At 42.3% G+C, this 24,410-nt stretch overlaps 1 protein-coding gene across 1 annotated transcript in view; it reads right to left on the reverse strand.

The window, feature by feature from the left end:
- Window positions 1-3,481: 3,481 nt before the first annotated feature.
- Window positions 3,482-24,410, reverse strand: part of abcb6b (ATP binding cassette subfamily B member 6 (LAN blood group) b) — a 24,285-nt gene continuing 3,356 nt past the window's right edge. Inside the window, exons 4-18 of the mRNA XM_068573073.1 lie at window positions 23,646-23,761; window positions 23,397-23,518; window positions 22,995-23,104; window positions 22,405-22,470; window positions 22,164-22,289; window positions 21,767-21,843; window positions 21,549-21,612; window positions 19,483-19,568; window positions 19,004-19,061; window positions 18,568-18,672; window positions 11,620-11,794; window positions 11,410-11,522; window positions 10,700-10,794; window positions 5,661-5,729; window positions 3,482-3,636 (exon numbers count right to left, since the gene is read on the reverse strand). Of these exons, the coding sequence (XP_068429174.1) occupies window positions 3,522-3,636; window positions 5,661-5,729; window positions 10,700-10,794; window positions 11,410-11,522; window positions 11,620-11,794; window positions 18,568-18,672; window positions 19,004-19,061; window positions 19,483-19,568; window positions 21,549-21,612; window positions 21,767-21,843; window positions 22,164-22,289; window positions 22,405-22,470; window positions 22,995-23,104; window positions 23,397-23,518; window positions 23,646-23,761 (1,497 nt within the window). The 3' untranslated portion in view covers window positions 3,482-3,521. The remainder of the gene's footprint in view (window positions 3,637-5,660; window positions 5,730-10,699; window positions 10,795-11,409; window positions 11,523-11,619; window positions 11,795-18,567; window positions 18,673-19,003; window positions 19,062-19,482; window positions 19,569-21,548; window positions 21,613-21,766; window positions 21,844-22,163; window positions 22,290-22,404; window positions 22,471-22,994; window positions 23,105-23,396; window positions 23,519-23,645; window positions 23,762-24,410) is intronic.

Here is a 24,410-nt window from a genome sequence, read left to right on the forward strand (position 1 = left end):
AGTTAAGGATAAGGAAGTCTATTGCCATCGTGAGAAAGACACAACAGCAACGCAACAAAGTTGCTACTCGACAAAGATTTCAACAGGAAGCCTGCAAACCAAACCTTCAGGAACAAAATAGAAGATGTCAAAAGAAAAAAGAAGAAAAGTGGTGTCTGATGTGCCGAAGTGTATTTTGAAGAATTTAGGAGATGGAGGAGTTTTTAATGCGTCCTAACCTGAGAGAGAGAGAGAGAGAGAGAGAGAGAGAGAGAGAGAGAGAGAGAGAGAGAGAGAGAGAGAGAGAGAGAGGCGGCCATGATGAAACGAGAGACAGAAACTGGTTGGCGGTGATCATGATTAAGATATGAAGCACTGAGACTGCCCTCACTGCTACACAGACTGGCTTTGGCATTTTAATAAGGGCACAACTTGCAAGCGTGTGTGTGTATGTGTGCGTGTGTGTGCGTGTGTGTGTGTGTGTGCGCTCAATCGCATAGACAGGCATCACATGAAACATGCACATGTTCTAATATTAACCCATCTCCACACTAACAACGTCCGTGTCGTCCTCTACGTGCGGTGGTACTTTGTGATGTGTGTGTCTGTACATTACATCCCGTCCTTCCTCCATATATATATATATATATATATATATATATATATACACACGCCACGGCCCCGCTGTACATCCCAGTCCCTCCCTGCTGTGTTTTTGTACTGGTGTCCGTCGCTGTACCGATCTGTTTTACATTTTAGAGATGTGTTTCATTCGAGGTGGGAGTCGAGGACACAACTGTCCAACGCGTGGGACATTCTGGACCGAAACGTCCAGCAAGTTAAAATGTGCGTAATATTCACAGTTGGTGTAATGACCTGTACAGAATATGAGATGTAATTTAGCAGAAATGTTTCTAGTTGCATGCAGCAATTCACAACATTTAGTCAATAAAGTACGTTTAGAAACCAGTGAAGGACATGAGATTCATTTGTCTGGTGGAGTTTCTGTGCAAATCAAAATAGAGCGAAGTAGAAAATATGAAACTTTCCTGTTTCGCTTCACCGCCCAGCTATTGAGACGTGAACTGATGCTGACCGCAAGCTGAAAAGCGAAGAGAATACACATGCATCCTCTCTCCTGACCACCAGGGGGCGACTCCTCTGGTTGTATAGAAGTCTATGCTTCATGTTTTTAAGCTGCATCCTCTCTCCTGACCACCAGGGGGCGACTCCTCTGGTTGTATAGAAGTCTATGCTTCATGTGTTAAAGCTGCATTCTCTCTCCTGACCGCCAGGGGGCGACTCCTCTGGTTGTATAGAAGTCTATGCTTCATGTGTTAAAGCTGCATTCTCCCTCCTGACCACCAGGGGGCGACTCCTCTGGTTGTATAGAAGTCTATATAAGTGACTACTTCTCTCTTGATGTATTCCCTCAGTAAACATTGTAAACATGAGTTTGTCTCAATCTCTAGTTTCAAGTCTTCACAGACCATAACGCTTTAGGGGCGGGGCTACCTTGTGATTGACAGGTTGTTTCCATGCCGTGTTCAGATCATTGTCATAATTGCGATTCCGTCTTACAACTTAAACCCTTTCACAGCGGGTTTACATTGATGAAGACTCATCAAACATGAAGCAGCAAAGGTAGGGAAGGAGATATTTTAGCTGTCCAAGGTTCCACAAGTCCTTCTCTTAAAAATGTTTGACCTTTTACAAGAAAAAAAGAGGAAAATTATCAAAAGTCACTCAGAGTCGGAGTTCAGTTGGAAGAACAATGGAAGAGCATATTTTTTATTTTTAAAACATCAACTTAAAGACAACATAATGTATATTTGTCTGTATTTAATTTAAATAAAACATACTTTCATATATCAAAACCTGTTCTGGATGTTAACTGAAATAAAAGGAGGTAACTGTTTCCTATTAAGCTGTCTATTTTTTACAGTTGTCATCGTTTCACTGGAAGTGTTTTAGTTGTGTTGATTGACCTGAAAGCCTCCTTATCAGAATGGTTTTGGTGCGGGTCTCTAAAAATGACCAGACAATTATTTGTTGCTAAAAATGTCTTTTTTTAAAGCTTACTAATGCTCAGCAGTTTTCATTATTCAAAGTGCAAAAAAAAACATTTGATCATTAAATATGAAAAGTGCATTTCCGCCGTAAATGACCGAGGTAGAAAGAGCCGCGAGGGGGCAGGAAGCGAGCCGGTCTTCTCGTGTTTGTGGACCTAAAAGGACCTTTGGAATAAAAAAAGAGAAGGTATCCAGTGGCTTTTTGTGAGACCCTGGATTAAAGACATTTGAACTCCTATTCCTGGATTTTTGCACACTGCATTAAACCAACATAAAATTGTTTCGTGCATGTCTGAAGTCCAGAAGCAGAGCCGCTAAAAAGTGAAATATCCTTTTCCAGAGAAACGCAGGGACACAGTTGTGGTTTCAGAGGCTTTTATTGGTAGCGATACTCGTGAGATGCGGCCGACCGCCCATCTGTCTTCCTCTCTCTGGCCCTCAGGCTGCTGATATAGATTTACTCCAAACAGTGACCTTTGACACCGGCCCATCCAGGATGTTTTCGCCAAAACAATCTCAGTAACACAATCTTCACAAGCGCCTCGACATTTAGTCGAGTCTTTAGCATCGCAGCTGTGGTTGGTTAGCTGGCTACCGTTACGGTTTTTAGTGGTGGTTAGCTAGCTAACATTTTTTAGTGGTGGTTAGCTGGCTAACGTTACGTTTTTTAGTGGTGGTTAGCTGGCTAACGTTACGTTTTTTAGTGGTGGTTAGCTGGCTAACGTAAGTTTTTTAGTGGTGGTTAGCTAGCTAACATTTTTTAGTGGTGGTTAGCTGGCTAAGTACGGTTTTTAGTGGTGGTTAGCTGGCTAGCATTTTTTAGTGGGGGTTAGCTGGCTAACGTTACGTTTTTTAGTGGTGGTTAGCTGGCTAACTTTTTTTAGTGGTGGTTAGATGGCTAACGTTACGTTTTTTAGTGGTGGTTAGCCGGCTAACGTTACGCGTTTCAGTGAACGTTAGCTGGCTAATGTTACATTTTTTTAGTAGTGGTTAGCTGGCCAACGCTATGGTAGCAAGTATAGTAATTGTTAGCTGCTGTTTTTCTGCAGCTTAAGTTTTAGTAACGCTGCGTGAAACTCCTTTTTTCTCGTGTTTTTGCATGCGTGTTATCTGGCGCCACCAACAGAAAGAAAAAGGGATTGCAGAGAATAGTAGGCTAAGTCTAAACGTATAGAATATTGCCTAAAAAACACTCATTTATTGGTGTTATTGTTATAACACTACAAAATCAATATGACCATCTTACAGTAGTTGACCCTGACGTGGCACACTGAGTCCACCGTGTGAAAACCAGTAAGAGAAAGTTAAAAATAGCAAAAAAACAGCTGCTGCCAACAGCTCAGTTTCTATGTCATCGTCTAACAACGGCTGCGACTTTGTCATGTCTGATGTTTTGCATCTGCAAGCAAACAAAAATGTGTGTTGTTTCCTGAATACATTTTAATAAAACACTTTGTGCTCAGTTTAAAGTCAAGAGCCTGGAGTCTGATCGTTCGACTGCGTTTCTGTTTGCGTGTCCTGACTTTCCTGCTGTTTGGTCCACATGGCTGCGTACAGACCTCCCCGGACCAGCAGCTCCTCGTGTCTGAACAACAGGGAAGACGGGATGAGAAAGAAAGAAAGAAAGAAAGAAAGAAAGAGGGTCGGTAAATTGAAATACTTATATTACATAAATCTGTTTTTTCCAATCACATTTTCTAAGACACACATTTTAAATGTGAATACAGACGCTCGAGAGGGAAGTCACACTGACGTTTATGACGTTCAAACTACTGTCATGTTGTCTGTCTGTGCACTTTATTTAAATTTGATATTCTATTGTAAATGTAATTGTAAATTTAACACCGTGTCTCTAACCTTTTAAAAAAACAATGGGGGAGACTCAGCGCTACGTGTAACAAATTTACATTCGTGAATACAATTTGTACGAGACGTTACGCCATCTGCGACATGTTTTTTTGTGTTATTATTTTGTTATCTAACACAAAAAAGGACATTGAGTCTTTGAGCTTTCTTGAGCAGGCAGAGGAGACGGTGGTCACTCGTAATGTCTTGTGACACCAGAGCGGCTTTAAAAACAAAGTTGAGCGCTACGAAATCCTCCTGCAGACTTCGACGAACTTTACTATGAATTAGTAAAAACCACAAGTGTGTCACTGTCTGGACTTCCAGACGGAGAGAGAGAGAGAGAGAGAGAGAGGGTCAGAAATGAGGATACGGGACAAAGTGAGCGGGAAATAGACGAAGAAAGAGTGAGAACAGATTGATGAAGAGGAAGAGAAATGAAGAGAAACATGGACACAGAAAGGCGGAGGTCAAGAGGTCAAGGAAAGACGAAAGAAAGGAAAAGGAAAAAGAAAAGAAGAAGAGAAAAAACACAACGTTAAGGTTCATCTTGTCTTAAAAGAGTCCACTGATGAAGCAATGCTGTCCCACACTATTGGCACACAAAAAAAGCAAAACGCATGCAAGAGGGATCATACATTACCCACAATGCAAAGAGGGATGTCTGGGTGGATAAATGAATTAAACAAATAAAAAGACTTTCTTCCAGGAGGCCGCTGTGAAACCAACTTGTTTAAGAAAAGAAACAACAAACCAAGTAAAAGAAAACAACAAACACAGTCATTTTGTTTCAGTTCTCATTCTCAACGTTAACCTCGTCTCTAAAACTGCGAGCGTTTCCCAGCTCACGGTCATGTGTGTCGTTTTGGGAGTTGATATTTTATATTCTGTGGTTTAGGTAGAGGACTTGTTGCTAATGCCAGTAGCAGCTCATTTAGTGACTGTTAAATAAAAAGCCAGCAGGGCAAAATTAAAAAGAAAAAAAGAAAATGTCCGACTTTTCCCTGCCTCTTCCTGTCTCACGAGTCCTGATCCACTCCCACACTTTGTGGCACAACTTGTGTGTACTTCAGACACCGGAGGCTGAATGGGGGGGGGGGGGGGGGGGTGTTGTGTTTACACATCACAGCGTCGATCAGAAGATGAATGCTTTGAACCTGCAAACAAAGTCCCTGCAGGTGTTTACCCTCCACCACAGCCAGACGCGACCCACTCGTCTCATCAGGGCGCTTGTATCGATTACGAGGGTCAATACGCTCATCCGCAACTGAATTTACGTATTAGAGTGTGTGTGTGTGTGTTTGTGTTTGTGTGTGTGTGTGTGTGTGTGTGTGTGTGTGTGTGTGTGTGTGTGTGTGAGAAAGGAAGTCTTCATTACCAGCTCCTATATCAAAGGACTGTACGCATCAGCAGTTAAGTGGCAGTTCCATCGCGTGTGTGTGTGTGTGTGTGTGTGTGTGTGTGTGTGTGTGTGTGTGTGTGTGTGTGTGTGTGTGTGTGTGTGTGTGTGTGTGTGTGTGAGATGTTGTCCATCAGCCTCTGGGGCTGATAGAGACACCAGAGAGGTTTAAGGGTCACATACACACACACACAAAACACACTCTGAGCTTTTGATCTACAGATAACAAATTTGGAAGCACTTAGGACACACACACACAATCATTCAGGTGTGTCTCACACACACACACACACACACACACACACAGAAACGCGTCAGTGGCTGTTCAAAATGTCCTAAAGACGTCGCCAAAAACCCAACCGTACCTTCCGCTCTCTGCTATCTGCCCGTTGTGAACCACCAGGATCTGGTTCGCTCCGACGATGGTGGACAACCTGCAACACACACACACACACCCCCACACACCCCCACACACACACAGTTACTCTTTTTAAATTCCTCACGTTATTGTTTGCCACCAACAAAGGTCTCCTGGGTGAAAGTCCTGTGTCTTTAAACTTCACAATTTTTTGGTGTGATTTCTATGAATCAAAGCAACGTATCCTGTTGAGATTTTTCGTACATTTCTTCAATTTCAGCTTGTTTTTATGTTCTCATTTTCCAAAAAACAGCCGTCAGACATCAAAACTACTCGGTAAGGTGAAGGAAAAGACCGTTGTTTTGGGTTTAAATCTGCTGCATAACATACAAACTAGTTTCTCGGAGTATCTACGAATTACGGTGTTATTGCGATATATTAAAGAGTTTATTTAACGGCCAGCGCTACAAACACAAAATACTCCTTTAAGACGCGCGTAAAAGCTGTCTGGCGTCTTTACAACGAGCCGAAAAAGGAGGCTAACGGACTAAAATGTGGTTCTTCAGGTCGAGAGGGAGGAGGATAAGACGAGGAAACGAGGAAACAGACTCCTCGCTGCTGAAAGAGTCGTAACGCGGTTAGATGTTAAATATGTTCAGCTGTCAAATGAAAGCAAAACACAAGTACAGTCATTCCTGAGTAACCACAAACCGACACACACACACACGCACACACGCACACAGCTGAGTATGTTACTCTGGGTTGGAGAACTCCGTATGAACCTGTCTGTAAATTATTAAAGTTAATATTTATGACCGGAGAGTCTGATTAAAGACTCTCAGCTCCGGACTCGACTTTGTATTGCGACCTAAAGTCTGTGGATGTGAAAATTGTGTGTTTTTTCTTCCGCTACGGGGTGAAAAATAAAGTTTTTATGCCTTGGTTATTTTGGAGATTTTGGCGCTATTTTGCTTCCGTACCATGTCATCTTTCAGACTCCAGGACAGAAAACATGCAGGTGTTTATTTCACTACTTTCTCTGCTTGCGTCTGTAGATTCCTCCTAAATTCACCCCTCATTTGCATATTGAACATAGCATTTCATAAAACTTGTGCTACAATAAATCCTCTTTGTGAGCTGGTGTAGTTTCATGGTGACGTCTATGAGTTAATGTCTTCACCTGTGGAGTCTTCGTCACGCTGCGATGTGACTAAACATCTCTTTTCCCTCCGTGAGTTTGTTCTCAGACTGATCAGATCGGAGCAGGACAACACTAAATAAACTGCTCCTGCAAAGCGTCGAGCTCATGCCTCTCCAAACGGCTGAGCGTCACTTCAAGCTTCAGCAGAGCCACCACTCTGCTTCCGTCTCATCGCGGCTATCTTTGGACGTCCACACCTTCAATATTTGATGGAAAACCTCGGTCAAAGGTAGAAATATCTCTCCCCGGAGACTGCAGACGTCAAAGGTTTTTTTATCCCGCTCATTCAGAGCCTGGGAGGAAACGGCGCAGGCGGGCAGGCGGTGTACGGTCAGTCGTCCCTGCCCTGGTTTTAAGGTTATGCTCAACTTTATACTGCGCATCTCCTCCTCCTCCTCTTCATCCTCCTGGGATGCAGCCAGGGATGAAGATCACTTCAACTTGTGTTATCCATCTTTCCATGCCGGACGTGAATGTCCATGACACAAACCCATCCTCTACATAATACCAGGGAGGTGCACAACAGGAAGTGAATACAATGTTTTTCAGCCTTTCGGTCTATAAATATACATATTTTACAAGTCATTGCCGGAAAGGAGCGATCGTAGGATCTGAATGACATTAAAGACGGCTGATTTGCATTCAGATGTACCGTAAAAGTTGAGTTATAAGCCGTTAGTACCGTCGGTAGGTGTCACCGCTAGCTCCCCGCTGTAGCCAGCTAGCCCTGTTGCTAGCTCCCTGCTAGCTCTCCGACAACTACCGAAGGCAGCGGGACCAGCGCTGACTCGTCGAGCGTGGACGCGAGCACTAGCAGCAGCAGCTAGTGGGGAGCTAGCGGAAGCGCTAGCTTGCTATAGCAGGGAGCTAGCAGGAGCGCTAGCTTGCTACAGCGGTGACACAACGTCTGAATAGCTGCTTTAGTTCTTGGGGGCGCTGGTATTGTGCGGATGGAACAAAGCCCTTTGTCAGTGTCGTTAGTAACACGTGTGTTTCCAAGCTCTTCTCATATAAACTGAACGCCATTTTAGCATTTAAAAAAATATATTTTAAGCTTTTCACGCGCCATTTGTTTCGCCATAAACCCACTCAGTTGGTTTTAAAAAACTTTCTGGTTGGGCTAAAAGTTAAGTATGTTTACCGAAGTCAGCGTAGCATAAGCGCAGAAAACCAACACGAACATCCTGAAGATAACTCAACTTTTTGGGACACTCGACCTCCATAATTAATCTCTCACTTTTTATTCTACGTGCCTCATTAGTATTAGTTCACATCGCAGTCAGTACAGACAAGAAGACGTATTGACACGTCAAAAGCTTGAACGGCGTGGATATTGCCGGCTACATGACACATGTTCGTGTCATTTATACATTAATATATTATTATATTATATATTTATCTATATTAGTGAGACTGGGCTGGTTTCAAAATGTCAGAAAGTCAAAATGTCTGCTGTTAAAAGGCCTTTCATACAGATGCTGTTGTAGCGCAAAGTTAAGCTCATAAAAAATGTTTTAACTCGAAACAGGATATCCATCAACACACTCTGGTTATTGTTTTCAAAACTCCATTTTGCATTTTTTTAAGACAAAGTAATTTTTAGGGGGCGAGTGCAGGAATCAATCAAAGTCAAAGAATGTGCCGTATTAGGAAAAGGAAATATTTGTAAAACGACTCATGTAAGTGTTACCATCCAGACTTGCACCAGCCGACTATGAATAATTCGCTCCATCCAATAACTGAAGATGATTAAAAGAGAAATTCCAGCTCAACGTTGTGTTTTCATTTCATTTAAGGCCGAGCCGATACAGTCAATACACATTCCTGATCCTGAGAGCAGACTCCATCTGCTGCTGCTGAAAGATTAAGAAGCCGGAGGATCGACTGATTCACCGAGTCGCAGGCCGACGTGAGATCACGATGAGCACCAGACAAGTCATTTTAAAAAAAGAGAGACGATTAATACAACATAACAATAAAGAGGAGCTCAGACGGCTCAGCTGGGGTCACTTCTATTCACAGGTGAGTATTTGTATTATTATTACGTTGCACATTGCTTCATATTTTAAGTATATTTACATTTTTCTGTAAGTTCAGCTGTAACCTGGAGCAACGTTTATTGAGATCAAATGAAGCCGCATGTGAGACTATTTCAGTTAAATGTAAGCAAACGTCAAACTCTTTTGCAACCGATGAACTAAAATGTCTAAAAATGTGTTTTTAGTCAGGATCGTATGGAAGCCCATTTCCAACACGAAAAATAAGTCATAATTATGAGACAATAAAGTGGAAATTATGAAATAGTAACTGCGCATATGCTTCAGTGGCTTCATGACTTTTTATCTCATAATTTAGACTTTATTATATCACAATTATGATTTTGTATCTCATAATTATGACTTTCTATCTCATAATTATGACTTTTTATCTCATATTTATGATTTTTTATCTCATAATTATGACTTAATCTTACAATTTCAACTTTATTATCTCATAATTATGACTTTCTATCTCATAATTATGACTTTATTATCTCATAATTAGGATTTTTTTTAAAATCTCATTATGACTTTTATCTCATAATTTCAACTTTATTATCTCTTTTTTTTTGTACCGGAAACGGCCTTCCATAGATTTGAGCTGTGATAAATATATATATATATATTTTTAATTTTAGGACTGTTTCTTAAAGCCACAAAGGTCAACATGAAGCACTAAATACAGCTCAATGAATTCCTGTTTTACAGGAATTCAGAAATCTGTTTCACAAAATGTTGTTTTCAAATTGTTTTTTCATTTGTTGTGGTGGCGCTTTTAGCTTTTAGCTTTTTAAACCCACTTCGAGCAGCCTTCTTCCGTACAAAAGAAACCATGTTTTAATAACGTTAATGAACAAAAGATAACCCCTGTGCACCGGACCGCAGAGGACATGATGAAACCCGAGGCAGGAATCAGCAGCACGAGAGTCCGGGGGCCTTTCAAGTCTTTTTCTAACTCACTCAGACTGATGAATAACCCGACATCTGTTGCTTTTACTTTTGTCGACCTGTCATCGCGCGTCACCTCATATCCTCCAATCAGCTTTTCCCTTAATCTCTCCATCCCTCCTTTTGTGTCCGCTCTAATCCCGTTTTCCTTTCACCGCTTCCATCACCTGTCCGTTTCCTTTCATCTCTCTCTTACTCACATTAGATTCATTTCTTCCTGCTTCTTTTCAGTTATCGGTCGTGTATGACAGCTTTAATTCTTCACAATGCAACAGACCGCTGTCGGACCTTTTATGTATATTTGCGGTGCGTTTCTGATCGTTCTAAAAAGTTGGTAATTAATGGTATTCATGATCCCCAGAGGGTGCGTCCCACTGACTTTACCGATCTGCTAACTTGTCCTTTAGCGCCCCCATGAGGCTGATATCTGTGGTTTTTCTTTTAACCCTCTGGACCACGAGGTAATTTTCTTGATTTTCCATAATTTCCTAAATTCACATTTTAAAGGCACTTGCATATCAGATACATACCCATGAGTTACATACGACATTATATAATGAGGCACCATTGTCATAAGGCAAAAGTGTAAAGAGAAAATATGACTTTAAAGCTGAAAAATTGAATCTCGATTTTGGAAATTCTTCATATCTTCAGTGTTAATGTCTCAACAACCACTGGATGGATTGCCCTACAATGTGGTTTATCAACTCATGTCCCCCTGAGGATGAGTTGTAAAGACTTTAGGCGACGCCTCTCCAAATTAGCATTTCGCAAATGCTAACATGCTAAATGAATGGTCTGCTCAGGGTGATGAAGATCACCTGCTCAACACCGTCACGTTACTGTTGTCATCGTCACCTGTGTGCGACCACGATGGTCGTCCTGTTGGCACAGACCTCGGCCAGCGAGGCCTGGATGTTCCTCTCGGTCTGGGTGTCCAGTGAAGACGTGGCCTGGTGGAACCAACACAGTACATCGGCGTAAGAACGTCTATGGTTGCAACCAGCTGAACTACCTCAAGGCAGAACATGAAAGAACTCAAAAAGGTACCAAGAACTTAGAAAGTTCTCGAGATATTTCTGGATTTGCATGTGGGGTTTTGCCGTTTGTCCTGTTGTTGATATCCTTTCTTAACTGCTCGTGTTTGTACAAACTACACAGGAAAGTGTGTGACTTCGGCTTCTTAGTCGACTACTCGACGAATTCTTGGTTTCGCTCTCAGCCAATAAGGTTTTTTTTGTCGGTTATTTATCTTTTAATGTTTTCATAATGCTGAAAGAAGTCTTTCCCAAAAAAAACATACACACAATTAATAGTGGTGCTTTTCGCAACAAGACTTTTACACCTGTCAAATGACTTTCTCTCATAGATTAGTGCAGTGGTCCTCACATGGGGTTACGTGAAGGCACTGCAGGGGTACGTGAGATTAGAAAATATATATATTTTAAATTACCATCCATTCAAAAATCCTTTAAAAATTGCTATTTAATAAATATTCAGGACGGCCAGAGTGGGAGTAATGCCACTGGTGTGTCTAAAAGAGTGTTAAAATACGTGTTGTGACCCACCTCGTCCAGCAGGATGATCCCAGGATCCTTCAGGATGGTTCGAGCGATGGCCACTCTCTGCTTCTCCCCGCCGCTGAGCTTCAGTCCTCGCTCCCCGACCTGCGTGTCATAACCTGACGGGACAAAACACGGTCGTCTTCATATCACCAACACACACACCAACACTCACACAAACACACACACACACACACACACACACTCCGGCCTGACCCTGAGGCAGCTCCAGAATCCTGGCGTGTATGTCGGCCGCCACGGCGGCTCTCTCCACCTCCCGGTCGCCGGCCGTCACGCGGCTGTAGCGGATGTTGTTGCCGATGGTGTCGTTGAAGAGCACCGTGTCCTGGGGAACCACGCCGATGTGCGACCTCAGCGAGGACTGACGCACCTCGGGACACAGGAACGGGGACAGTGAGCATTGAAAGAAGACTCTTTCAATTAAGCGTCCAGCCTTTACTTCACGTTCGCTACATGGGCCGCGTTGTAACGGGCGGGTTATTCTCCCTCGCACACATACACACAGCATACGTCTGTATGAATGTTGCATGGCTTAATTCATCCTACACTATATAATGCATGCTGCCCGGGGTCACAGACGTCCTGAACCAGTTTCTGTCCCCGTCTCTTCAGTCAGACTTCACCTTCTCTTCACTTCCCCACATCGGATTTCAGTTGCACGGCCCCGTGTTCTTGCTTATTGTTTAATCATGCACACACTGGAGCACGAGGACTAAACCCACGCCGATATGTCAAACATGTCCACGCAGAGTCAGCCGAGCCTTTTAAGTACTTAAAAAACACAGTTCCTGGTCATTGACATCCAAGCGGCAACCTCCGTTTCTGCCGAAGTGAAACGGATGTGGAAGTGTCTTAAATGCTGCATTCTCTCTCCTGACTAGCAGGGGGCAACTCCTCTGGTTGTATAGAAGTCTATGCTTCATGTGTTAAAGCTGCATTCTCTCTCCTGACCAGCAGGGGGCGACTCCTCTGGTTGTATAGGAGTCTATGCTTCATGTGTTAAAGCTGCATTCTCTCTCCTGACCAGCAGGGGGCGACTCCTCTGGTTGTATAGAAGTCTATGCTTCATGTGTTAAAGCTGCATTCTCTCTCCTGACCACCAGGGGGCGACTCCTCTGGTTGTATAGAAGTCTATGCTTCATGTGTTAAAGCTGCATTCTCTCTCCTGACCATCAGGGGGCGACTCCTCTGGTTGTATAGAGGTCTAGGCTTCATGTGTTAAAGCAGCATGCTAAAATTTTGAAGGAAAAAAGTATCAGGTAACAGGATGAGTGAAGCTCCGGCAAACTAGTGAAATCGGGAGCAACTAAATAAAATATTGTGCAAGACAAAACTTTTGTTTGCTGGCTTTGTTTGCAGATGAAAACGCAGTGACGTCTCCAGATGGTCCAGACTGGAAGGGTCCAGCTTGGTCCGATCAGCTCGGTTCCCCTAATTTAAGAAGAAGCTTCTCATCATTTCATAAATCTGGCTCTTGATCCCTCTAGAAATAATTTCCGGTTTTTCGGTGACTCTCGGGCCAGAGAGCAGCGCTTCCTGTGGAAAAGCTCTCCTCCGTAGACTCAACAATACAAATTCCATTTCCTGCGCCAGCCCTGGCGCTTGGCTGCTAATCACTCGCTTTCCCCCTAATTTGATTGTTGCCGTTTACTTTTTGGTATTTATTCCAGTGAAGAACAACACGGCACATGTTTCTGATCCGGACGTGCCGACAGAGATCCAACACCCGACAGTCGGAGAGAGAGAAACGCACAGATGGAGAGGGGAAAGGAAAGAAGAAAAAAAAATGCTTTTCATGTTTTTCATTGAGACATCAACAGTCGAACAAAAGACAAAATATTAGAAAGAGGCAGCTGTCCTCACACACAACACAATAATGACTACATCTGTTTTCTACAACATACCCAACCTGCTTTCTAGAAGCAAATATAAAGACGACGTGCAGTAGAAAGAAGGACATGTTGGCTGGATATTTAGTTCAAGATCTGGCCAGATATTTAGTTTTAAACATCTGTCCTCAGTCCAAAATTGAGTCCTGCATTCACCTTTAAAAACCGGGACGAATGACACAAATTGACGACACTTATTAGTCAAAGGACTGCAGGGAATCAAGAAATAGTCCGTCACTTTTACTCCTCGTAGCTCGTGTTTTAGTGAGCTCTGAGGAGCCGCTGTGCTCCAACAGCAAGCGACTGAACCCTCAGGTCGCCGCACCTTTCGGAAGTTGAGATCAGCGGCTTTGCCGCAACAGCTGTGAACATGGACCCAAGATGCTAATCGGCAGATGTTGTGAACCTCGGGACAGCCGGGATAGCAGCGTCACCTCGTTTCCAGTCTTTCGCGCAAAGCAAACCCAACAATTCCTTATTTTTCAAACCTGGATCTGGAGCGACTCTCCGTCCCGCTCTGACAATTCTGCTCAAAGTTATTGATGAAAGTTTCTCCAATTGCTTTGATGTGCTGACAAACAGGACGGTGTGTCACCGAATGACATCATGACGCGATGAGCGGTGGTCGCCAACATCTCGCTGGACAGGAAGAGGAACTAAGCTAAATAAAAACCGGCTGTTTACATGCCTTAGAATACAAAATACCAAAATACAACAAAGGAAAACCTGGAGGACGCCCTTGGAGAGCGCACAGATGACTCACACCGGCGCTCAGTGAGCGACCACCGGCCTGCGGTGTCGGGGCCGGCGGAGACGGACTCGTCACACGGTTCAAGCACATGTGGCGGCCATGTGCGAGGACAAGCAGAGCGGCTGATCGGCGGCCGGAGAACAACAAGCCCCAGACGTCTCAAGAGCCTTGGGTGTACGTAAAGAACTACAAAACAACAACAAGTATGAATATATTGACCAGACAGCGACCTCCGGTTCTGCCGAGTGAAGCCAAAGGGTTTTAAAATGGCATTCTCTCTACTCTCAACAGGGCGACTCTTCTGGTTGTATAGAAGTCTATTTTTCATGTCTTAAAGCTGCATTATGTCTACTGACCAGGGGGGCGACTCCTGTGGTTGTATAGAAGTCTATGCTTCATGTTTTAAAGCTGCATTCTCTCTCCTGACCACCATGGGGCGACTCCTCTGGTTGTATAGAAGTCTATGCTTCATGTTTTAAAGCTGCATTCTCTCTCCTGACCACCATGGGGCGACTCCTCTGGTTGTATAGAAGTCTATGCTTCATGTTTTAAAGCTGCATTCTCTCTCCTGACCACCATGGGGTGACTCCTCTGGTTGTATAGAAGTCTATACTTCATGGGTTAAAGCTGCATTCTCTCTCCTGATCACCAGGGGGCGACTCCTCTGGTTGTCTATCCTTCATGTGTAAAAGCTGCATTCTCTCTCCTGACCACCAGGGGGTGACTCCTCTGGTTGTATAGAAGTCTATGCTTCATGTTTTAAAGCTACATTCTCTCTCCTGATCACCAGGGGGTGACTCCTCTAGTTGTATAGAAGTCTATGCTTCATGTTTTAAAGCTACATTCTCTCTCCTGACCGGGGGCAACCCCTCAGGTTGTGTAGAAGTCTATGAGAAAATGAGTCTACTTTTCTCTCTTGAAAAGTGTTGTTGAGTTATTGTGAAGTTTTACTTAGTTTGAAGACTTTTTCGAATCATTTTAAACGCTCACAAATCACATGAACAGACGTATTGAAATAACTTGAACATTGTGATAGATTAAAGACATGGCTCACGCAAACTACCTCATTTTTAGCTTTCAGCTAAATGCAAATTTTGCACAGGACTTTGCCGCTTCTCCCCTTTTCGTTAGTGTGGTAGCAAGAGGATCATTCCATGGCCAGCTTGGGGAAGAGGAGGCATCATAACAGTGATTCATAACTCTCTAAATGCAGCACATATGGCAACGTGAGGAACGCATTAAGACCTTTTTGGTAAAAATCTAAACCTTTCCTTTAAAACAGCCGTGAAGAAAATCTCCTCTGATCTAGAAGCAGCTGTTTGCAACAAGCGGAACTATTCCCAGATTCAGCTGGAACTCAGACTCATCCATAAAAACAAGCTAACTCATCGCAGAGCCTTTTGTCATCGCAATAAAAGTAATTGGTTAACATTTCAATCCGTAGTGGATGAAAGAAAATGCAACGCTCAGTTGAAGAAGCAACACTCGGCATCCCTGAGGGGTGAGCGCTCAACCACATGTTGGAAGAAAAACTTGATTTTTTTCAAACTGCATGAAATAAATTGATTTTTTTTTGTTTCAGTGCAAAAAGTAAACTTCTACCAGACTGATTCTACTTCTAAATTAGGACATATATGTTTATTTGCTTTCTTGCCGAGAGTTAGACAAAGAAGATTGATGTTAAATATGAAACTCGATGAAAGTGTTAGCTTAGCTCAGCTTAGCAAAATGTCAAAAAAACAACAGCTTGACTGTCCAGAGTTTAAAACATTTCAACTCTTTGAATCTAGTTTGTTTCATATAAACACAAAAAGCTTGTTTAGCGGTTTCCCCCCCGATTGCAGTCGTTATGCTAAGCTAAGCTAGGCTAATCACGTGCTGACTCAAGCTTTATCTTCACATTGGGTGTTTTTTTCATTGGAATTGGGATTATTACAGAAAATAGGTAATATAGGTAATATATCTGTTTATAATATTAACTTTTTGGTTTTTCAGCAAGATAATGTTCACAGAAGAAGTTCTCTTTTACGTTATTTTTAAAGAGCTAACGTTCGGCCATGAACAAACGGTTGCATGTCTAATTTATCCACTCGTTGCAACCACATTATTTAAGATATGAAAAGCGTTATAATCTGTTAAACGTACAGATCTTATTTCAGGTAGATTCAGTATCAAACCAAAAGCCGCATGGTCTCCAGGACTTCTAGACATTAAGTGCTTTTTCTAAGCCAACGAAAACATAACGATTCTTAGTTTCATGCCATTATATAGTAGTGAAAACATAGTTATGCATATTACATTTCTGCAAATGAATGTCCCTAAAGGTGCCAGACTGTTCCTTTAAAGATGTCCCTGGACTCATGAGCAGGTGTGCATAGTTAATTCTTTTTTATTTATTTTTACTGGCCGATGAGCAATGAGCTCTAGTGACGCGTTAAAAAAAGAATTTATGGAGCAACACATGAAGCGCGTGACATTTAAATGAAGGGTCAACAGGAAGGTGAAGCAGATGGTGTGTAAAAACTGCTGGCATCAAACCCCCGAAGCGCAACATCTTCCTCGTCCTCCCTCACCCTCGTTCTGTAACAGGACCTTCACGACCGATCGTTGGATCCAGTTTCTCTCTATTTATTGATCACAAACACCTCTGGCATCTATTTAGCTCTGATTATTTGTTTCAGGGACTTACCGCCGGTGTTTAGTAGTAGTTTTAATTATGTTTGTTCGTTTTCACCTGCATTGTGAATGAAAAACAACTCACAGCTCATGAAGCCATTAAAAGTTATTGCCGTTTTCTTCCCTTTGTCTTTACCGGCTTTGTTCTCTGAACAACACGAGCATTGGCGCCTTTTGTCAGGGGGAAGTTCCTGTTGGCCATAAACTGATCTGGTTTGTGATTTGGTCATTTGTGAGCTGGGAACGTGAATATTCATTTGAATACAGCTAATAAAAGGTCTTCTTGTCAAACATATGTGATAGACGCTGTTTTGTTTAGGCACCTATAAGGGCTCAGAACATTTAGATGGAAGTAAATGAAGGGCAGTCCATCAATTATGTCTCATAAGTTGTTGCAGCAATTTTTGGGTTGATACCATTGGTCGTGAGATTTGGGCATTCATAAACAAATCAAATTTAATGTAACATATTGTTAATGTCTGCCAGGGAGGGATTTGTGGGAACCCAAAGAACCCTTTTTCATGTTTTGTTTTTTTAGGCGAAAGTTTTTTTAAATTTATTTATTTAATATATATTTTTGTATCATTTTATTTTTTATAATTTATATATATAATTTATTTATTTATATATAATTTATTTTATTAGGTGGTATTACTTTGTATTATTTTTTTATTATTATTATTTTTTTTTATTTTTTTTTTTATTGTTTTATTTAAAACATTTTTATTTGTTTATTATTATAGTAAAACTGTAAGTGAGTCAGCCTAAAATAAAAAAAGTCCAATAACATAATGAAGCTAATATTAGCTCTGATTGTGAGCGTTACTGGTTGGAACCAGCGGATTCTTTGGGTTTCATCCGACACCAGAACTCTCTCCCTCTGAGCCGCTTACAAGGCGCGGAAGAGGATAGACAGACGCTAAATATTTATAGTTCTTACTGGCATTAAAAAAATAAAAGCAGAAGGGCGAGACTGATGAACAACAAACGCTGAATCCTGATTAAAGAGGCGACCACATGTGTGTGTTGACTAGAAACGTTCCTCCTGCTGGATAATTATCCACCGACGTCCTCGTAAACCTCGACGCGTCCACCTGACCGTAATGACACAAATATGTGCTTTTTATTGACCTTTGTTTTACGATCAACAGAATTTTTTGAGCTACAACGGCAATAACTTGGGTTATCTTGACAGACACACACACGCACACACACACATCTGGCGTCTGGACACGTTGCTGCAATATTCAAAAGCCTTTTACTATGATTTATTCACAGCGTGACAGGAGCTCACACACTCAGCCCAGCTGTGTGTGTGTGTGTGTGTGTGTGTGTGTGTGTGTGTGTGTGTGTGTAGAGAGAGAAGGAAGGAAATAAAGAATGAAAATAGACAGAATCGGGGAGATAGAAAGTCAGACAAAACACAACTCAAAGGAGTTGTGACACTTTATTACATCAATATATATATACATATAGAGAGAGAGAGAGAGAGAGAGAGAGAGAGAGAGAGAGAGAGAGAGAGAGAGAGAGAGAGAGAGAGAGAGAGAGAGAGGTCTCTGGTAGAGACCTGTCAATCACCTTGTAGCCCCGCCCCTAAAGCGTCCACTGCTTTATGGTCTGTTTGACTCTAAATGACCAGAATTTACTACATAAGGCATGTACTTCTATACAACCAGAGGAGTCGCCCCCTGGTGGTCAGGAGAGAGAATGCAGCTTTAACACATGAAGCATAGACTTCTATACAACCACAGGAGTCGCCCCCTGGTGGTCAGGAGAGAGAATGCAGCTTTCTTGCGCTCGGCGGCTTCTCTCTCCACAGCTCTTTACCTTGGTGATGTCTTGCCCGTCGATGTGGATGTTTCCACTCTGACAGTCGTAAAATCTGAACAACAGACGCAGGATGGAGCTTTTCCCGGATCCAGACGGACCAACCTGCGCGCGCACACACACACACACACACACACACACACACACACACACACACACACACACACACACACACACACACACACACACACACACACACACACACACACACACACACACACACACACACTTATTTTGATGCGAGTACTTTTGTACTTTCACTGAAAATGTTGGATGACTTTCACTTGCAGAGTATTTCTACTGTAGTATTTGTTTTACGTTGCTGATGAACGTCACTGGAGATACAGGAAGTGACACAAAGATTTTATTTTGAAAATCTAGTAACAGTGACAATTGGATTTGATGGACAACAGACGTAAACAAAAGGACAACTCACCAAAGCGACCGTTTGTCCCGCCTCCACCGTAAAGGACACGTCCCTGAGAATCTCAGTGCTGCACACACACACACACACACACACACACACACACACACACACACACAAAAGCAACAATCAGGTCCAACAACTAACTCCCTTCTCGTCTTGCGTCTTTTCTTCTTGAAAAGTTATTTGATTTTAAGAGAAATCAAGCACAAACGTTTGAAAACAAAATGTCCTCCGCCCTAAAAACATCTTTTCAGATCACGATCGTGTTATTCGTTTAACTGTTTTCAGATGCGTGATTTTGACACTCAGGGTTTGATTAGGAGGTTTTACGCAACAAAGAAAACACAGAGTTAACGATAAAACAACATGGCGCTACGGGACGCAAACAGCTGTTTTTCTGCCGGCCTCGCTCTTTGTGTCGCGAGCAAATTGGAACGGACTCGGATCAAACGGGAAAAGTGGAAGCAGATCCGTCGTCGGCTACAAACCCGGGAACGTAGCTGAAGCAGACTCTGTGAAACGCCACCTGACCCGCTGAGAGACGCAAGGCCTGAGCATCCTCAGCATCCTGCACCTGAGGAGGAGGAGGAGGAGGAAGAGGAGGAGAAACCAGGGTCAGTGAGATAAGGAACAGGAGCGATAAGATTCGTGGAAGATTAATGTGTTTCCCAAAATAGTCGAGAAGCCAAAAACAGAAGAACAGTCAAATAAATCTTCACTTGTTCCGGTGCTTTCATCCACATCACATGGCCTTCATCAGCAGATGGAGTTCTTTTCTCTTTTATCAACACAGATAAAAGGTTTGATGAAGACCATGTGATGCGGATGAAAGCTCTGGAGGAAGCACGCGGGGTTGAGATGTCTGTCAACTGCTGTTTATAACGTCATAAAACGAGGACCAGAGGTTAATTTTTTTGTTGTTATTGAAGAGGAGGAGAGGAAGAAACACAAGATGAAGAAGAAGGAAGAGGGGAGAGGGAGGAAAGAGGAGATAGGGAAGGATGAAAGGAGACAAGAAGGATAGATGAGAGAAAAGAGACGGCGAGGAGGAGAAAGTGAGATGCGTTTTACACGATAAAGCTACACTGTAAAAAAATCTGAATTTTTATGGAAAATAACCACATTTTTAGCGTATTTTTTTTTTATATACAAAGCCATTTTACTGTAAATTAACAACTCAACTGTAAGTATGATACAATTAATAGGAAATTACATTTTTTATAGAAAAAAATTATCAGCACAGTTTACACAGTTTTTTTTATTGCTTTCTTAAATTACATGTAGGTCCTTTACTGAAGGTGTTTGATCATAAAAATTCAGAAAAAAGTAAAGTAATATTGTTTCACTACAAAACCTGAACTAAAATGTCCATTCATTTATGGATCTCGTCCATAAATATTTGAATGAAGATCTTTTACCTTCATTTTTTTGTTTGGGAGCCATTTAACCCGTTTTTTTACGTTGTTGTTTTTTACAGTGTAATACTATAATTATTTCCCTCTTCTTTCTTTCTCCTGTCATATTCTACTTTTTACCTCCTCTCCTCCTTCATGAATCCCTCCTTCCTCACCTCCTCGCTTCCTTAGATCTTCATCCCTTACATGCAGACAATGCGACGTAATCATCAGCTTTTTACTAAATATTACCAGCAAAGTTTGATTGCACTGTTTTTTTGGGGCCGATCACTTACTCATTTCTGACCTCCTCCTCCTCCTCCTCCTCCTCCTCCTCCTCTTCCTCCTCCGCCCTGACTCCCTGACTCCCCTCGCCCGCAGCTTCCCAAGCCAAAGAAAAGAGCCGCTGTGTTTTTAAGGTGCTCTTAATGCTTTTGTCCACATTCATGTGGCTGTTTAGCATATCAAGGGCCAGTGAATGCAGGAGCCTTTAGTGGGGCAGCCGGAGGACGCCTTTTCCCACCGAAACACACACACACACACACTCAAAGACAGACGTACACACAGACATACATGCAGACTCTGTGGATGTGGACCCACACACACACACACACACACACACACACACACACAAAGTCACAGACAAACACTTGTTGATCTCCTAATCCGCCGACCTCTGACTGAGAGTTTCTCTGAGCCGAGCGATCAGAAAAACTAGAGAAATATTTTAGTGTAATATATATATATATATATATATATATATATATATATATATATATATATATATATATATATATATATATATATATATATATATATATATGATTAATGTATTTATTAAAAAAATGTATACACACACACTATCCTATATATTTAATGTCAGATAATGCTAATCTGTAATTATTATTCCAGCATTTGCAATAGTAGATTATTCTCGTGTTGATTTAAAAAAAAATAACAGCCAAACCTAAATTTTATATTTACCCAATGTTATGACAAATAATGATATTGGACAAGCAAATAAAATACAAATAATCTATAATAATAATAAATAATCTATTTGTATTCCAAATAGTTTGTGTCATAAAACATTTTGAACAAAGTCTGAACAGAATAAAATGTACATTTAATACATAATTCATCTTTTATTCCTGACTCACCTCTTTCTGCTCCGCCAGCAGTGTGAGCATGTTCTCCATGTCCACAAACGCACTCTGGATCAGCCTGCAGACACACACACACACACACACACACACACCACAACAACAACAAAAAATATTCATAATTGTTTTAAATACATCATTGTTGTTTCAAAGTCAGCCCTCTAAGCCGAGCCCGAACAGGAACAAAAGACCTTCAGGGGCCCCCGGCTCCTCACCTGTAGTAGGTCCCGAACCAGTTGAGCGGCGTGTACAGCTGGATGATGTAGGTGCCGAACAGAACGTAGTCTCCGACCTGAGGGGGAGGAAACACAAACATCTGCTGAACATATTCTATAAATCAAGATTTACTGGAAATCAGCCGTAAAACAATAGTAAAACCAGCTTCAACACATGAAGCGTAGACTTCTATACAACCAGAGGAGTCGCCCCCTGGTGGTCAGGAGAGAGAATGCAGCTTTAACACATGAAGCATAGACTTCTATACAACCAGAGGAGTCGCCCCCTGGTGGTCAGGAGAGAGAATGCAGCTTTAACACATGAAGCATAGACTTCTATACAACCAGAGGAGTCGCCCCCTGGTGGTCAGGAGAGAGAATGCAGCTTCACAGATACCTGGAATTGTCCCTCAGAGACCAGGTAGGCACACAGCACAGATCCAGCCAGGAGTCCTGATCCTATGATGACGTTCTGGGTTTGATTCAGCAGAGCCAGGGAGGCCGAGCTCTTCCACTCACATTGCTGCACAAACACAAGATACACAATAAGAAATAGAGACAACACATGGTTTTGTACCTGAAGCGTGCCAGGTTCAGACAATGCTGTCCGACCGTATGATGTCACTCTTCAAGCTTACTTGATATTTCAAAATGGCTTGCTCAAAGCAGCGGACTTCGTAATCCTCAGCACAGTAATATTTTACCTGTGAAGACACATAAAATCCTTAAACATCTGCAAACATTCCAGGTGTTTAGCCTTCCAGAAACATCGGGAAAACACTGGAACATCACAATGGACGTCCCATAAAGTACAACTTCATGGGACACACAGCTGAGTGCCTTAAAACTTGCATTCTCTCTCCTGACCACCAGGGGGCGACTCCTCTGGTTGTATAGAAGTCTATGCTTCATGTGTTAAAGCTGCATTCTCTCTCCTAACCACCAGGAGGCGACTCCACTGGTTGTATAGAAGTCTCTATAAATGACTCTACTTCCCTGTTGATTTATTAGTTAGTTCAACTCTCTCTTGTCTCCTCTGGTTGCAGAAAAACAAGATGGCGCCGGCCAAAATGGCAAACCCTTTGCTTCAAAGTGTCAGTACACAGACCAATGGGTGACGTCATTGTGACGCACAACCTCTTCCTCAGTGACATCTTGCTCGTCAGACGTTTCTACAGACGTTTTAATAACTCCAGGAAAGGAATAGGAAACATATAGCGCCATCTACCGTCTCAAAGTTGAGCAGCGAGTCCACGGCTCTGGACTTGGCGTTGTTGTCTCGGTCGTTCATCTCTCGCCTGTATTTCGTCCTCCACTCTGTGATCAGGATGGTGCAGGCTGTTTCAAGATATCATACGTTTTACACAGGACTTTTTATGTTTTTTACATTATGTAAAGGTTTTGAAACACTACACAAAACAGTAACCCAATAACACAACACCTGAGTCACACCGACTCCTAAAAATACGTCTATATGTCACGTCTGTGTGCTCAGATTCCACTTTTCTTAATGATTAGTGATTCATATTGAGGTTAAAATAGACGGGGCAGACTGCAGTAACTCACTTCCTGTTGGAAACACACACACACACACACACACACACACACACACACACACACTCTGACTCACTGAGGTAGAGGACCATGCAGGTGAAAACGATGAGTCCAAACCAGACACTGAAGTATGAGACGAAGTAGATGATGGCAATGATGATGTCGATGACGGTGGGAAGGATGCTGAACAGGATGTAGCTGGAGACAGAAAACAACCAGGAGATTACCACTAAACGTCTGTGTGTGTGTGTGTGTGTGTGTGTGTGTGTGTGTGTGTGTGTGTGTGTGTGTGTGTGTGTGTGACCAAGAAGAAGGAAACTCCGACCTCAGCAGGTTGTTGATGGAGGAAGTGCCTCTGTCGACGCTCCTCAGCACGTCTCCGGTGCGTCTGTCCAGGTGCCAGCGCAGAGACAAGCCGTGCAGGTGAGAAAACAAACACACCTGAAGTGTGGAGGAGAGGAAGGGAGGAGAGGAAGGGAGGAGAGGAAGGGAGGAGAAGAGAGGAAGGGAGGAGAGAGAGAGACCATCATTACCAGCACAACCACTACAACATCACTCACCAGGACATTGCACGTTGACTTTTGTTAACGTGTCTTCAAAGCGTGGAAAGTACAAGCACTCAAGTATATTTTGAGGTACTTGTACTTCACTTGAGTAACTACATTTTTCGCTGCTTTATATATTTCTATACGCTGCAATTCAGAGGAAATAGTACACTTTTTACTGCATCTACTTGATACATACATATCTATCTATATATATATATATATATCGATCGATCTATCGATCGATATATAGATCAATCTATCCATCTATAGAGAGAGAAAGAGAGAGATATATATACACATATAGATAGATAGATAAGATAGATAAGATAGATGGATATAAAATACAGATTATAGAGAATATGAATGCATAACCCAGCTGACCTTTGTAACGGAGGTTTAATCTGACAGATTGAACCTCGGCGTGTCGACTGGAATCATCGGCGCAGCTGGAAAACATATTTATTGAGTTTTCTTCAACCCAAAAGATCAGATTTTCCAAAATCAAAGGGATTCTCGTGTTCATCAAAGGGACTCGTTGGGTC

The sequence above is a fragment of the Clinocottus analis genome, unplaced genomic scaffold, assembly GCF_023055335.1.
Source record: "Clinocottus analis isolate CAN_PGR_092001 unplaced genomic scaffold, fCliAna1.0.p SCAF_12, whole genome shotgun sequence".
Taxonomy (NCBI): domain Eukaryota; kingdom Metazoa; phylum Chordata; class Actinopteri; order Perciformes; family Cottidae; genus Clinocottus; species Clinocottus analis.